We start from the raw sequence: 15,393 nt of genomic DNA, 5'->3' as shown, positions 1-15,393 counted from the left end.
AACAAATCAATAACTTACAAATACCATTTATTTTATTAACTTCTGAAATATCAGTAAATTATCCAACACCATAAAGAATAAAAAGGCAGAATTAGCTTTGAAAGAAAGATAACAACCAAATGAAAAAAGTAAGAACTGCATAACAAATGTGACACTTGTAAAATGCATAGCATTTGGTCAACATTGAAATTCTATATTTGTTTTGAAATAGATTTTCATCCTAGAGACAAGGTCAGTAGCATTGGTACATAAAACCTTCAAATAAAAATGTTTTTGATTATACATTGAACTATTAGACTTTGACAAACAAATTGGTGAGAGTCAATACAATCTGTATGTGAACATTTGGTAAAATCTATGACTGCCTTTATCCCTTAAAATACTGGCCCTCATTACAAACAAAGCAGAGCAACATGGCTATGAGCTTTTGTTCCCCATTCCACATTTAAGCCTCAGAGGTATGTAAATTAAATACATTAGTACGTTCACCAGCAGGACATTTTACATAATATGAGTGTGGAACTTAGTTAAAAACATAAACATCCTTCAGTATCAAGAAATTTATGACAAGCATTGCTCAAATAATATACATGTTCTCCTTTGAGACAACATATGGATAAATAGAAATACACAATGTACTTAAGGTACACAGACAACAATTTCAGCAGTCATGTCATACAAAGACACAGTATCCTAAGCTCCCAGAGCCTTCTTGTGTCTCATCCCATTAGTTTACAGGGTGTCACTCACTCTACAACACACACCGTGGGCCTATTTGGGAGGGCACAATGTTAGAAATATATTTTGTAGAACAGACTCTTTTGTCTCAGAATCAGCAATTGTGTCAGTTCTACACAAAATATATCTATCTAGAATGTGCTAATGTATCAACCTTCTGAACAAACACCAGACTGCAGCCTTCCCCTGGAGGTGGGGAGGAGTGAGCTAACATTACAACACAAAACACAAACATTTAAAACAAACAAAGACCAGTGCATCCAGGCTAAATCAGCAAGCAGTCCAGAGCAGAGCAGGGCCAGACCAGTGGTGGCTAGACCCAGGCATGCAGAGGGAGGAGGAGGTACGGTCTCCATACTAGGAAGACCTTTAGCTGGGAATGTCTGCACTGTGGTTACGGTTGCCATATTTGTGGTGGATGATGAGGAGGACGATGCCCAGGAAGAAGCAGACTGAGCCCACGGTGATGTAAGCGATGCCCAGGAAGGGGTTCTTGCCGCCCATCCAGGAGATGGTACTCAGGATCATACGCTTTCTGCCCTCGAAGCTCCGCACGGGATAATCTGAGTTCATATGGTTAAAGGAAAAGACATCTGGAATGATACAGATGTGTCAGTGAATGTTTTGTATCATGTGAACTGTAAAACAAAATATATATATATATACATTTTTTTAAACAATACAGATCAACTACAGTGAACATTGTCAAAGATGGAGTTGGACATAGGTTGACAATTGTAATTATAACTAAATGGAGTAAGTGTATAACTGAACAAACTCATGTCTCTATGCCTTCTCTGTGCAATGTTCTCTCAATACAAACCTATATGCCTGCCATGAACCTCCATGTTGTGATTTACTGCGATCTTTCTCAAAAGGATACTGTAGGTGACCTCTAGGATGTACTGTCCTAGGGGCAGAGTCGGGGTCATGTTGGGCTTCTTATGGATGATGCGGTACAGCTTGCGGAAGGTGGGCAGAGCAGCTGTCCTCATCCACACAATGAAATCCTCATTGATGAAGCCATTGTTGTCAGGGTCTGAAGGGTCCAGCTCATAGACAGACTTCCTCCAGTTGACAGGTTTGCTAGTGCCTGAAGGAGGAAAAAGGCCTTGTTAGTCATGATAATTTCATTACTACTAGGCAGTTGTGCCATTTTGCATGGTTTGCAAATCACCTTGGAAAACTACAGTGAGGTTGTCATTTCCACCAGGGTTCCTAAACTTCACATGCTTGTCTGTCCACCATGCAATACCCTTCTTCACCAGAGGAATCGCAGTTCTGGAGCCATTGGGGTCAATGTAATACAGCTCCAGAGTGTCTGATGAGAAACACAGTACCACATGGTAATCAACAGCAAGACAGGTCTCTTAAGTAGTAGACCAACAGTGATGTGCTACATGGTAAACTAAAGCAAAACCACTTCAACCTACAAAAAAATAAATAATAATAAAAAAAAAAATTCAAAAAAAAAATAAAAAATCAGACAAGACTCCATATACAAGGGTTGGCCCAAATTGGCAGACACGTATCTAAATAGCATTGTAAGTAAGTAAGTAAGTACAGGAAAATATGCTAAGATTGTGGTTGAGCATTAGTGTGTAGTATTGTTACTTGACTCCTGTGCTGGAAATGGGACAACCATTTGCTAAGAGAAAATGTATCCCTCTGGTCTTACCATTGAAGAGGCTGTTGGCGATTGCACCGCATGGAGCGATAGGCTTTTCGTCACTGGTGCGGTACGGCTCACATTCCTTGCTGGGGCTCTGTAAAGAGTGTCAAGATGTTTAAGTGCAGTTGCAGGTTGTTGAAATCAAACAATTACACATTACATTGAATGGATGTAGGCCTATGTTCTATCTACTAAGAGCACCTGTAAACATACCTTCAGAGAAGCTTTGTCTCCGTTCAACTGGCTGTCATCTCTGGACTTCACATAGCGTCTGTGATTCTGATAGAAGTTTGACAATCCATAGTACATGAACACGTTGCTCTAGAGGGGAAGAATTGCAGATTAAGGACCAATGAATTAGTTTAGTTATTCATCGGATGAGAGAGTAGGCCTTCATAAGACAATGCAACAACGTTGCAACCCTAAGATGAAAGAGCAGGGGGTTGGGTGAGTCTAAAGGAATTCCTGCAATCAATAACATCCTCCTATAAAAGCTATGTGTGTGTGAAATAACTTTCAGGACAATGTTTTAAAATAGTAATGATCGATTCTGAGGAAAGAGCCTGACCATTAAAAGGAAAAAAAACAAAACACCCATTACTTTCATTTACAGTGTGAAATAACACTGAACTATATTTTTGTGAACAAATGTTTCATTTTGGAGTTGGGGAAATATATATATAAAACTTTTTTATTAAAAAAAAAATAAAAAAATCTGTGGAAATCTGTTGCAGCTCAAGTCGACTACAACATCCACAATGCAATGCTCTCTCTATGGGCTGGCTGGCTAGCAAGCAAACATAGCTACACACAATAATACCAAAGACAATATAAGCATGTAACAAAGCTAGTTAGCTGTAAAAAAAAAAAAATGAAAATCACCTAAACAAACTGCACTATCAATTTAGGTGTTTACAATCTCACCATGTTCAACCTGCAGATTGATGTGCCTAACAGAGGAGTGCATTCTGAGCGATTCTGGGACAAGGAGCGCTCCCCTTTTAAAGAGTGAAAAGGAGTCTATTGGGCGCTAGCTCTAAAACGCAACATTACAAATATTTCCCAAGATATGAGATAATTAACTTGCCATCTGTAATATTGTATAGCTTTGCAATCGTGACTTTTCTCGACATACAGTGCCTTCAGAAAGTATTCAGACCTCTTGACCTTGTCCACATTTTGTTAGGTTACAGCCTTATTATAAAAGTATTCCCCCTCCCCCTCAATCTACACACAACGCCTCATAACAACAAAGCAAAAACAGGTTAAGAAATTTGTGCTAAATTATATTTTTAAAAACGAACGAAACATTACATTTACACAAGAATTCAGACCCTTTACTCAGTACCTTGTTGAAGCACCTTCTTGGGTATGACCGTACAAGCTTGGCACACCTGTACTTGGGGAGTTTCTCCCATTTTTCTCTGCAGATTCTCTCAAGCTCTACCAGGTTGGATGGGGAGCACAGCTGCACAGCTATTTTCTGGTCGGGTTCAAGTCCGGGCTCTGGCTGGGCCACTCAAGGACATTCAGAGACTTGTCCCAAAGTCACTCCTGCGTTGTCTTGGCTGTGTGCTTAGGGTCGTTGTCCTGTTGGAAGGTGAACCTTGGCCCCAGTCTGAGGTCCTGAGTGCTCTGGAGCAGGTTTTAAAATCAAGGACCTCATCTTTGCCTTGATCCTGACTAGTCTCCCAGTCCCTGCCGCTGAAAAACATCCCCACAGCATGATGGTGCCACCACACTTCACCATATGGATGGTGCCAGGTTTCCTCAAGACGTGATGCTTGGAATTCAGGCCAAAGAGTTTAATCTTGGTTTCACCTCCCTGACCAAGGCCCTTCTCCCCCGATTGCTCAGTTTGGCCGGGAGGCCAGCTCTAAGAAGAGTCTTGGTGGTTCAAAACTTCTTCCATTTAAGAATGGAGGAGGCTATTGTGTTCTTGGGGACTTTTAATGCCGAGTACATTTTTTGGTACACTTCCCCAAATCTTTGCCTCGACACAATCCTGTCTGAGCTCTACGGACAAGTCCTTCGACCTCATGGCTTGGTCTTTGCTCTGACATGCACTGTCAACTGTGAGACCTTATATAGACAGGTGTGTGCCTTCCCAAATCATGTCCAATAAATTGAATTTACCACAGGTGGACTCCAATGAAGTTGCAGAAATGTTTCAAGGGTGATCAATGGAAAACAGGATGCACCTGAGCTCAATTTCAAGTCTCATAGCAAAGGGCCTGAATACTTTTGTAAATAAGGCATCTGTTTTTTCTTTTTAAAACATTTCTAAAAACCTGTTTTCGTTTTGTCATTATGGGGTATTGTGTGTACCACTGTAGATTGCTGATAAGTTTTTTGTTATTTAATTCATTTTAGGTTAAGGCTGTAACATAACAAAATGTGGATAAAGTCAAGGGGCCTGAATACTTCCCTAAGGCACTTTGTGAAGGGATTGCGTGAGGATTATCTTAGCAACCATGTGATACATAATGACAACGTGAACGCGACTGGTTGACAGTGCTGGGTGGGGCGTTATATGTTCATTCATTGGATTCCTTCATTCATATCTCCCTTCTATAATATCTTTGGCAATGGCACCATGCAATTCACCATGGACTAAAGAGGCAGATAATAGGAAAAATGTGCTAGAACCTCCGTTAAATGACCCATTTCTCAAGGTAGGAATATTGCAAAAACACGATCGATAGGCTCACTCAAGAGAAGACATCCTCCCGAGTTATAACATCAGCCAGTATTGAAATCTGACATGTATTATACACGTTTTTGTCATCTAAAAGTCATATTCCTATTAACTTCCAGTGTAGTGAGTAACTTTATCACGGTGCTACGTCATACCGGGCGGTTTACTGCCTGCTTCAACGCCAATAACTCAGACACACATGAAATGACCCAGGGAATCGACAGAATATTGCTGAGAGACGCACAAAAACAATATAACATTCAAAATGGGTGAACCTTTCAAGTATTTCTAAACAGAGACGATAAAGTGTAACTAATGGACAATAAATGTTAGTTGCCCAGTCTCTGAGCGTTAGAGATGTCAACGATGATGAGTATGGAATCCCTGATTCAAACTCCCATTAGACAGCTCTGCAAGCATTATAAATGTGAAAATACATTCGTTACTCACCAAATATGGCGTTTCACTGAGCAACCATCTTAAATTTACTCCCATTATGCCCGGAATGTACATCTCAAAAAGGTCTAAATAAAAAAAAAATGACAACCAACTGAGAAAATGCCTCTTCGGCACCTCCAATGTATTGGGCTGCTGTTGACTTCCGACCTGTACGTGGAAGTAATGAGTGATTTAAAATTGGAGATACCAAATAGGATTTTTTTTCAGTTGACTGTACATTTTTATGTCTCTTTTTTAGAAGTACCCATACTGGCCGTAACGGGAGTAAATTATGATAGTTTCTCAGCTATCCATATTTGCTGAGTAATGGGAATATTTTGACAATGTTTGGAGAGCTGTCGAATGGGAGTTTGAGTAGGAGCTTCCTAGGCGTTAAAGGTCCAGTGCAGCCATTTTTATCTCAATACCAAACAATTCCTGGGTAACAATTAAGTTCATTACTGTGATTGTTTTCAATTAAAATGGTCAAAAAGAAAAATAGATTCTTAGCAAAGAGCAATTTCTCAAGCAATCCTTTTTCTAGGACTGTCGGAGTGGTTTGAGTGGGGAGGGGAAAACTGAAAAGTAGTTATTGCCAGAGAGGTTTAGAACTCTTATTGGTCTATTAACTATTTATAATTTGTATTTGTTGTTTACACTGTTTGAAATGGTCGGAAAAAAGATTAAAATCACACATACTGTAATAAGCACGCAGAGCTTGCTGCTCCTACCCTCCATGTCATTATTATCATTAGTAGGCCAACATCCATTAATACAATTCAAGTCCCTAAAAATAGAAATCAACTTGGCAAGACTATTGTCCTGCTAATAGCCCATCATGGGTAGATGGGCTTCTTTTGTATCCCAATGTATTGAATGAATGTATGAATTACAGTCATTTACCATTCTCATTCTCGGAGTGGAAACGTTGACAGCGTTCACAACCTGCTACACTTATGAAAAACAAATGTTTGAAAACAGGTTGTTTTCAAAATGCCTCCAGCTCACATTGTAGAGACAGAAATTTGAGGATTTTTGTTGGGTGAATTATAATAAATGTACATATTTGTAGGGTTTGTTGCATTTCTCATTGATATAAAAATAAGTTTTGATCACCAATTAGCTATGAGGGTTTTTGGGTGGCTATTATCAATTTAATGGCTCAAGTCGAGAACTGAAATATACTATTGAATTAGATTTAAATGAACCATTTCAAAATGCATACAGTTGAAGTCGGAAGTTTAAATACATCTCAGCTAAATACATTTAAACTTTTTTTCACATTTTACTGACATTTAATCCTAGTAAAAATTCCCTGTTTTAAGTCAGTTAGGATGACCACTTTATTTTAAGAACGTGGCTTTAGATACTTCTAATTGACTCAAATGATGGCAATTGGCCTATTGGAGGTGTACCTGTGGATGTATTTCAAGGCCTACCTTCAAACTCAGTGCCTCTTTGCTTGACATCATGGGAAAAATCAAAAGAAAAATCAGCCAAGGCCTCAGAAAAACAATTGTAGACCTCCACAAGTCTGGTTCATCCTTGGGAGCAATTTCCAAACGCCTGAAGGTACCACGTTCATCTGTACAAACAATAGTACGCAAGTATAAACACCATGGGACCACGCAGCTGTCATACCGCTCAGGAAGGAGACGCGTTCTGTCTCCTAGAGATGAACGTACTTTGGTGTGAAAAGTGCAAATCAATCCCAGAACAACAGCAAAGGACCTTGTGAAGATGCTGGAGAAAACAGGTACAAAAGTATCTATATCCACAGTAAAACGAGTCCTATAATCGACATAACCTGAAAGGCCGTTCAGCAAGGAAGAATCCACTGCTCCAAAAGCGCCATAAAAAAGCCAGACTACGGTTTGCAACTGCACATGGGGACAAAGATCGTACTTTTTGGAGAAATGTCCTCTGGTCTGATGAAACAAAAATAGAACTGTTGGGCCATAATGACCATCGTTATGTTTGGAGGAAAAAAGGGGGAGGCTTGCAAGCCGAAGAACACCATCCCAACTGTGAAGCACGGGGGTGGCAGCATCATGTTGTGGGGGTGCTTTTCTGCAGGAGGGACTGGTGCACTTCACAAAATAGATTGCATCATGAGGAAAGACTATTATGTGGATATATTGAAGCAACATCAGTCAGGAAGTTAAAGCTTGGTCGCAAATAGGTCTTCCAAATGGACAATGACCCAAGCATACTTCCAAAGTTGTGGCAAAATGGCCTAAAGACAACAAAGTCAAGGTATTGGAGTGGCCATCACAAAGCCCTGACCTCAATCCTATAGAAAATGTGTGAGCAGAACTGAAAAAGCATGTGCGAGCAAGGAGGCCTACAAACCTGACTCAGTTACACCAGCTCTGTCAGGAGGAATGGGCCAAAATTCTCCCAACTTATTGTGGGAAGCTTGTGGAAGGCTACCATAAACGTTTGACCCAAGTTAAACAATTTAAAGGCAATGCACCCAAATACTAATTGAGTGTATGTAAACTTCTGACGCACTGGGAATGTGATGAAATAAATAAAAGCTGAAATAATTCTCTGTACTATTATAGTGACATTTCACATTCTTAAAATAAAGTAGTGATCCTAACTGACCTAAAACAGGGAATTTTTACTAGGATTAAATGTCAGGAATTGTGAAAAACTGAGTTTAAATTATTTCGCTATGGTGTATGTAAACTTACGACTTCTACTGTATATAAATCATTTCCTATAATGTGGATTATAATAAATTTACATTTGATGAATCTTTCATTAGGGCAAAGCAGGTCTGTGATATTGATACATTTCCAACTTTAGTCTTGGACCAGGTGAACTGTTGTGTCCACATTTGGTCTGATAATTGCCCCATAATCTCCAAAGAGTTCTTCAATTGCTACTTCTATATCTACCTATCTATAAATAATTAATTACTTCAAGCATTTTACTTATAACTTTAAAAATAAATGAAGGGGGCCTTGAATAATTAAACAATAAATTAACCGCAGCATGAGTCTTGTGTTCATACTGTATTTCACAACGGGTGTTTGGAGTTGCCTATACTGTACGCCATTGAGCAAAAATAGGCTTACTCCTTATTTATTTAGGCTACACTATTCCACAGCCTAATTGTAGCCTAACCAATATCCTAAAGGAAATTCAGTGAAAATAAAAATCTGACATTGACATCAAGGGTGGATGGCTTCTTTTCGATCGACCAAGATTTTATTTTGGTCGGGGACAGCCCTAAACTCAACATCTCAAATGGCGAGACGGATTCGCTACCACAAGGACAGACTTTATTAGTGTGTTTGTCACTTTGACATCTGCTGATGTAAAAAGGGCTTTATAAATACATTTGATTGATGATGTGTGTCGGGAGCATGTAGTCCGGCATTGCCCACATTTTTATATACATATATTTTAATGTAAAAATAATGTTTAGAATGTAAAATAATGTCAATACATTGTGTAGGCTTATTAAAAGATGCATTACTCTAAAAGTGGTAACGCATACTTTCTTGTTGCATACATTTGGGGGGGGGGGGGGGGTACCTTCTACTGTGAGCTAACGCACTTCTGTACATCCCGCTGTAACGTACAATTGACCTTATTTTAGCGCCCCAAAAAACATAATACTTTCAGGCCAACTGTAATATGAATACCATTGTAAAGCACAATTTGTACCCTTTACAGCAAAATCAATGACGAGACCTTCATGCTGCCCGTCTCTGCATGATTGAAGAAGGCAATGAGCTCTGTAGGGTCTTTAAAATGGCGGGTGGGGAAGTGAAACCTTCTGCGCGATAGGGAAAGAGGGAGATAAGCCATGTGGGGAAACTGCTTTTTTCCACCCGATCTGTCCAACCTATCACCTCTAAAATGTAAATAAAACACTATAAAGAGTTTATATAATGTGTCATTACATACCTATTTGAATCAGGTTTTTGGGGCGGCGCTAAAGTTATTTTCAGAAGTAATAACTGTTGCAGCTTTTTGAGAGTCAGGATAGCTTGCAGTGATGACGCAAAAAATGAATGCATTCAGTTGTACAAGTGACTAGGTATCCCCCCACACCCACACCCTGTCCCTTTCTTATTTTTAAACTGTTGGAGGCTGTACAACACAGAATGAGTTGCTTTACGTGTGCTGTACGTTATGTCATGACACGTCACAATTTAACGTACAGCGTCAGAGGGGTCAGTTTTTTCAACTTTTCGCCAAAACTATCGGGCCATTACCATGTCGATTAATGCTTGAATAGAAACGTAGTTCACCCCCCTGATTTTTATGCCAACACAGTTGCTACAGTCCCATTAGTTTTCATTGCAGCCTCGTTTGAATGCCGCGTTTGCACAAATTTGTACGGAATGTGGTTAGTCTTGCCATACTCCTGCATGGCAAGCGGTACCGGAGCGCCAAGTCTAGGACCAAAAGCCTTCTCAACAGTTTTTACGCCAAGCCATAAGAATCCTGAACAAGTAATCAAATAGCTGCCCGGACTATTTGCATTGTCCCGCCCCCCCAAGCCCTCTTTTACGCTGCTGCTACTCTCACTTTAACCATACCTAAAAGTACATACTACCTCAATTAGCCCGACTAACCGGTGCCTGTCTATAGCCCTCCTACTGTTATTTTTCACTGTCTTTTTGCTGTTGTTTTTATTTCTTTACTTATCTATTGTTCACCTAATACCTATTTCTTACTTTAAAAAAATGAAAAAATTACATTTAAAAAAAATCACACTGTTGGTTAGGGCCTGTAAGTAAGCATTTCACTGTAAGGTCTACACCGGTTGTATTTGGCGCATGTGACAAATAAACTTTGATTTGATCCGCAAACACTAACATCAATTATTGAATGATTAGCCTTCACTTTTAACTGTGATTATACAGTAGTTTGGGGACCGTGCAGGTTCTGCTAAGCTTACCTCAAATGGTTGATCCAGAGAGAAGGGGACAGAGCAGGTACATGGCTTTGTGCTGTTCCAGCTGTAGCTTTGAGAGCAGTTATAGCACGGACTTGACATGTCAACACCAGTGTAATCGATCTGTAAAGTATGGAGATGATCAATGACACTTATGTGTATATAAATAAGTGTTATACACTAAATACAGACAAGAACTGAAAGATAGCTACCCAAACAGAGATAACACATACATACACAATCAATTGGCTACTTCCTGTTTTGTTGGCTTGCTAGTTAACGTTACCTCTAACTCTTTGATGTTGTTTGATGTCACGAATAGGCCAATGCCGATTGGGATAAAGATGAGACCAATGACAAAAAAAGCAGGAAGAACAGTGCCCGCTGTCAAAATAGGTTGCCAAGCGGGCAGTCTTTGTTGTTTGAATGCAGTGTTGTCCGGCTTTTTATTTTTCACAGTTCCTGCTCCTCCATGGGCAATAGCAGCAGGCTGCTGCCCGTCCTCTTCCTTAGCGTTGTAGTTAGACGCCATCATGGCTGCAGTTCTCGTCGAGCAAAATAATCCACACTGTCAACAATAGTGACAGCTGGCTATGTCGCGAGAAAGCGGATTGATTGATTCCCTTAGAAACGAAAGTTATCTTCTCTATAATGTTAGGTAACATTAAATGTAATCATATAAAAAATACAAATTGCTTTGGATTTGCTTTGGAGAGGATTTCGATCTACTGCGAAAGTAGGCAGCTAAGGATGAGACGGAATCAGGAAGCTCTTAAACCAATGGTGTTGCACGTGATCAGTTGAGGAGCACTCCCCTTTTATGCAAAAAAAATAAAAAGACACTCACTATCCCATGAGGCCATATAAATTAATCAGAAAAATGTTTTCCCTGTGTAAGGCAGAGGTTCGAAACTCTGAAGTCATTCTAACAGAAAATGTTCAATGATTGTATAAATCCTATACAACAGTGTAATCAATAATTTTGAATTTATCACTTTATTGTGTCACTCAGTGTTGCAGGACATATCATATGAACTGTCCCCCTCCATCTTTGGAGGATACATGCACTCAAAGACTTGACCTAACTAAAGCTAGGCTACTCATGATGATGTATACATTACTATTATTATGATTATTACTATTATGATTATCCTCATAGGATTGCAGTGATGCAGTACATGCAGGGGCTAACTGGGACCAGAAATCGCCTCTGGCATATCTAATCCATTTTTTTCCCTTGAGGCCCATTTTATTCCTTGAAGCCCCCATTATTAGTCAGATAATTATCCTTTTGCAAAAAATAAACAAATTAGACAGGCCCACTGGGAGAAAAATGGACGAGCCAAGATGGTCAGTCTGCTCCCGAATACATGTAATCTCAATTAAATGTATATGATGTGCCTAATCAGACTTCCCTGAAGTCCCTCTGGGAGAAATTACATTATTCTATTCTATTTTCTTGCATTCCATTCTATTTACCCATGTTCACTGACTGTAATTTGTGACGTAAAGTGGCCTAATATGATTGTGGGGTTATACATATTGTTAAATACTTGATTCTGATTGGCTGAAAATACATTTTAGAGTTTAAATTATAAATAAGGGTTTCCTTTGATATCATCAGTATGATTCACTTTACAGAGCGTGTGTCTGAGGTAAATGGCCCTGAGCTTTTATCTGCCCAACGGTATCTTCGCCCCGGATTGGATATGACTTTTGTGTATGCGTGTGCAAGCATATGGGTTAAGCTATAATTACTACTTTTAATGTTTTAGTTCAAAAGGCTCAGTCAAAACAACAAACTTTTGCAATCACTTGACTTGAGTAACTTGAGTTGAACGAAATTGCAACTTTACATTCCGACCTGGACAGGTGGCCTTGCAACACGGGAATGTACATTTACCCAGACACTGACTCATGCAATGCATTATACATAGCCTAATGATATCTATGCATATTACTGGCTCATTCTAATATAGCCCAGGGTCTCATAGTCCAAAATCAGCTTTGGCCATTGGAATGATCATTGACTGAACATTACAAATTACCATGACAATAATACATCACAATAGTTATTATTTTTATATGTTTTCCAGGCCCAAAACATATTGTAGCCTGGAGGCTTGTCTTTTCTGATGTAGCAGTCATTCCATTGCTGACCCAGATAGGATGTGTATCACATAAAGGATTAGCTTAATCTAGAATCATGGATACCTTTCCTGTATTTAGTCAGTCACCAGATTATTTACTTACCGCAGAAGGACCCCTGAGATTGCAATATCTGGAAGCACTGTCTCATGTAGAATCGTTATTGTTCTTTCTCTGAAATGTTTACTTGACTGTTTCATTAAGGCCAGCGCATCACAATCTGAAACTATTAGGCAAACTTGGGACAATTTTGTTCAAAATAACAGGGGACAATATTTGCATGGCGGTAAGCACTCAAAAAGGACAAGAAAGAGGATTTTGACACCCAACATCTCAGATAATTGTTATGAAATTTCTGTTGTTAGAAACTGCTAAGATTAGCATTCCTGCAACATTCTTTTGTTGAAATATAATTTGATCTCTGAGAAATTAAGCTATTTGATTGCACCCAAATCTGGCCATTTTAATTTATGGGATTCATATAATATTCAATAAATATAGTACCTAACATCTGATTTGGATCAGACTTTTTTCGAACAATGTGTAATGTGGTCTGAGTGTAGCTTGTGTAGAGGAGTTAGGCGCAGGACAGCAGATATGAGTAAATAAACGTAATTTACTCAAAATAGGCAAATACAATACACTAACGCAAGCCCACATAACGGACCGTAAAACATACAAACAATCACTCACAAAAAAACATGGGGGAACAGAGGGTTAAATAATGAACAAGTAATTGGGGAAGTGAAACCAGGTGTGTAAAACAAAGACAAAACAAATGGAAAATGAAAAGTGGATTGGCGATGGCTAGAAGGCCGGTGACGTCGACCGCCGAACGCCATCCGAACAAGGAGAGGGACCAACTTCGGCGGAAGTCGTGACACAATGAGTTAGACATCAGGAATCCAAAGAAATGTTCAAAAGCCACCCACAGACCCTTCAGACCCCACGCCAATCACACCCCAACAACAACTATATAGTTTCAGTTTTATATGTCTGAAAAGTAGTATGGCTCAGGGTATTGTTTCTTCAACCTATGCAATGTATGTGTTCAGATAAATTAGTCATTGAAGTTGTTGGGTTTATGTCCCATTCTACATCCTGATATTACCACTAGATGGCGCTGTTCCAGATGATTTAGTCTATGGACAAGGAATGAGAGAAATCCATGTGTTGGTTTTTTTGTCCACTGTTTCAAATGAAAACTTTTTAGCATTTGCGGCACAAAGCGGAATAAGTGGAATGGTATCAAATACAGTACATCAAACATGGTTTCCATGTGTTTGATGCCATTCCATTCGCTTCGTTCCAGCCATTATTATGTGCCGTACTTCCCTCAACAGCCTCCACTGATAAAAATTAATTTTGTAACTCAATGATATTACTTATAGATGATTTGGATATGAAGCACGGAAATGCTAATATAGGTACCATTGATTTGCATTGGATTTGTGCAGCAAATGCTAAAAAGTTAGCATTTGAAACAGTGGACAACAAAACCAATGCATGGATTTCTGTCATACCTTGTCCCAGGGGCGTAACTTTGGTTTTAGAAGTGGTGGGGATAGAATTATTATTATTATTTATTTAAAACATTTAGGGGCTGCTATATTGCAGATAGATGGTGGCTTCAATCAATGTAATTGTCTGCATCATTTCCAATCCCCCATATATTTCTTTGTAAATATATATTTAAAAATATGTATTTTCCTTTTCCCCTAATACCATCTCTCCCCTAATTGGAGTAAACTAATGGACAATAACACTTACATATAGATTTGACAGCCATAGTATATTTTACAATAGTTATCTTTTGTTTGTTTTTAGTCCCATTCAGCTCCACTCAACCCCTCCAATCTTTCTCTGAACACCATCCAGTTTTGATTTCTATTTGCCATATATTTTTCAACTGTGCTGTGATGTTTCACAGAAGTTCTAAACCTCTCTATTCTCATAGATTCTACATATTGTAAATTCAAAATAATTGTTTTTGCTCAGAGACTATTATATTATTGATCGATTGACTATGACTTTTTAATTCACCTAGCAGTGCTATTTGCAGAGGTGGACATAATTTGGAAGGGGGTCTGGGGTCCTCCCATTTTTGGGGGCATCTAAAGCACATTTCCTGCATTTCTACACAATTTAATATGACCCATGGCCCTTCTAGCCATCTATATTTAGAACAACAAAAAGTAAGCAATAATGCCCACAGTCATCAAGCTAGGTAAGAGATGATTAAATATGTTAAATGATTGATAAGACTGAAAACAACGACTCCCGGTCGGAATATTAGCACTTTTTTACGAGAAAAATCGCATAAAAATTGATTTTAAACAGCGTTTGACATGCTTCGAAGTACGGTAATGGAATATTTTGAATTCTTTTGTCATGAAACGCGTCGGGCGCGTAACCCTTCGTCACCCTCCGGATAGTGTCTTGAACGCACAACAAAACGCCGCTATTTGGATATAACTATGGATTATTTTGAACCAAATCAACATTTGTTATTGAAGTAGAAGTCCCGGGAGTGCATTCTGACGAAGAACAGCAAAGGTAATCCAATTTTTCTTATAGTAAATCTGAGTTTGGTGAGGGTCAAACTTGGTGGGTGTCAAAATAGCTAGCCTGTGATGGCGAGCTATCTACTCAGAATATTGCAAAATGTGCTTTCACCGAAAAGCTATTTTAAAATCGGACACCTCGATTGCATAAAGGAGTTCTGTATCTATAATTCTTAAAATAATTGTTATGCTTTTTGTGAACGTTTATCGTGAG

The 15,393-nt window shown here is 39.0% G+C and overlaps 1 protein-coding gene across 2 annotated transcripts; it reads right to left on the bottom strand.

Annotated features, from left to right (window-relative positions):
• Positions 1–10: 10 nt before the first annotated feature.
• Positions 11–11,247, bottom strand: LOC106610771 (cell cycle control protein 50A). Of its 2 annotated transcripts, none has more exons than XM_014210328.1 (7): positions 10,754–11,247; positions 10,471–10,590; positions 2,624–2,731; positions 2,417–2,504; positions 1,916–2,059; positions 1,562–1,831; positions 11–1,331 (listed from the first exon to the last, which is right to left on the bottom strand). In XM_014210328.1, exons 1-7 carry the CDS (start codon positions 11,000–11,002, stop codon positions 1,108–1,110), a joined length of 1,203 nt encoding a protein of 400 aa, XP_014065803.1. In that variant the 5' UTR covers positions 11,003–11,247; the 3' UTR covers positions 11–1,107. The 2 variants fall into 2 exon arrangements, with proteins under 2 accessions (XP_014065803.1, XP_014065804.1); XM_014210329.1 differs by having other exon boundaries at positions 11–1,301; positions 1,622–1,831; positions 10,754–11,245.
• Between the last annotated feature and the right edge of the window lie 4,146 nt (positions 11,248–15,393).

The sequence above is a fragment of the Salmo salar genome, chromosome ssa09 (genome assembly GCF_905237065.1).
Source record: "Salmo salar chromosome ssa09, Ssal_v3.1, whole genome shotgun sequence".
Classification (NCBI taxonomy): Eukaryota; Metazoa; Chordata; class Actinopteri; order Salmoniformes; family Salmonidae; genus Salmo; species Salmo salar.
The sequence above is the reverse complement of the archived record's forward strand: the minus strand, read 5'-3'. Positions and strand labels throughout refer to the sequence as shown.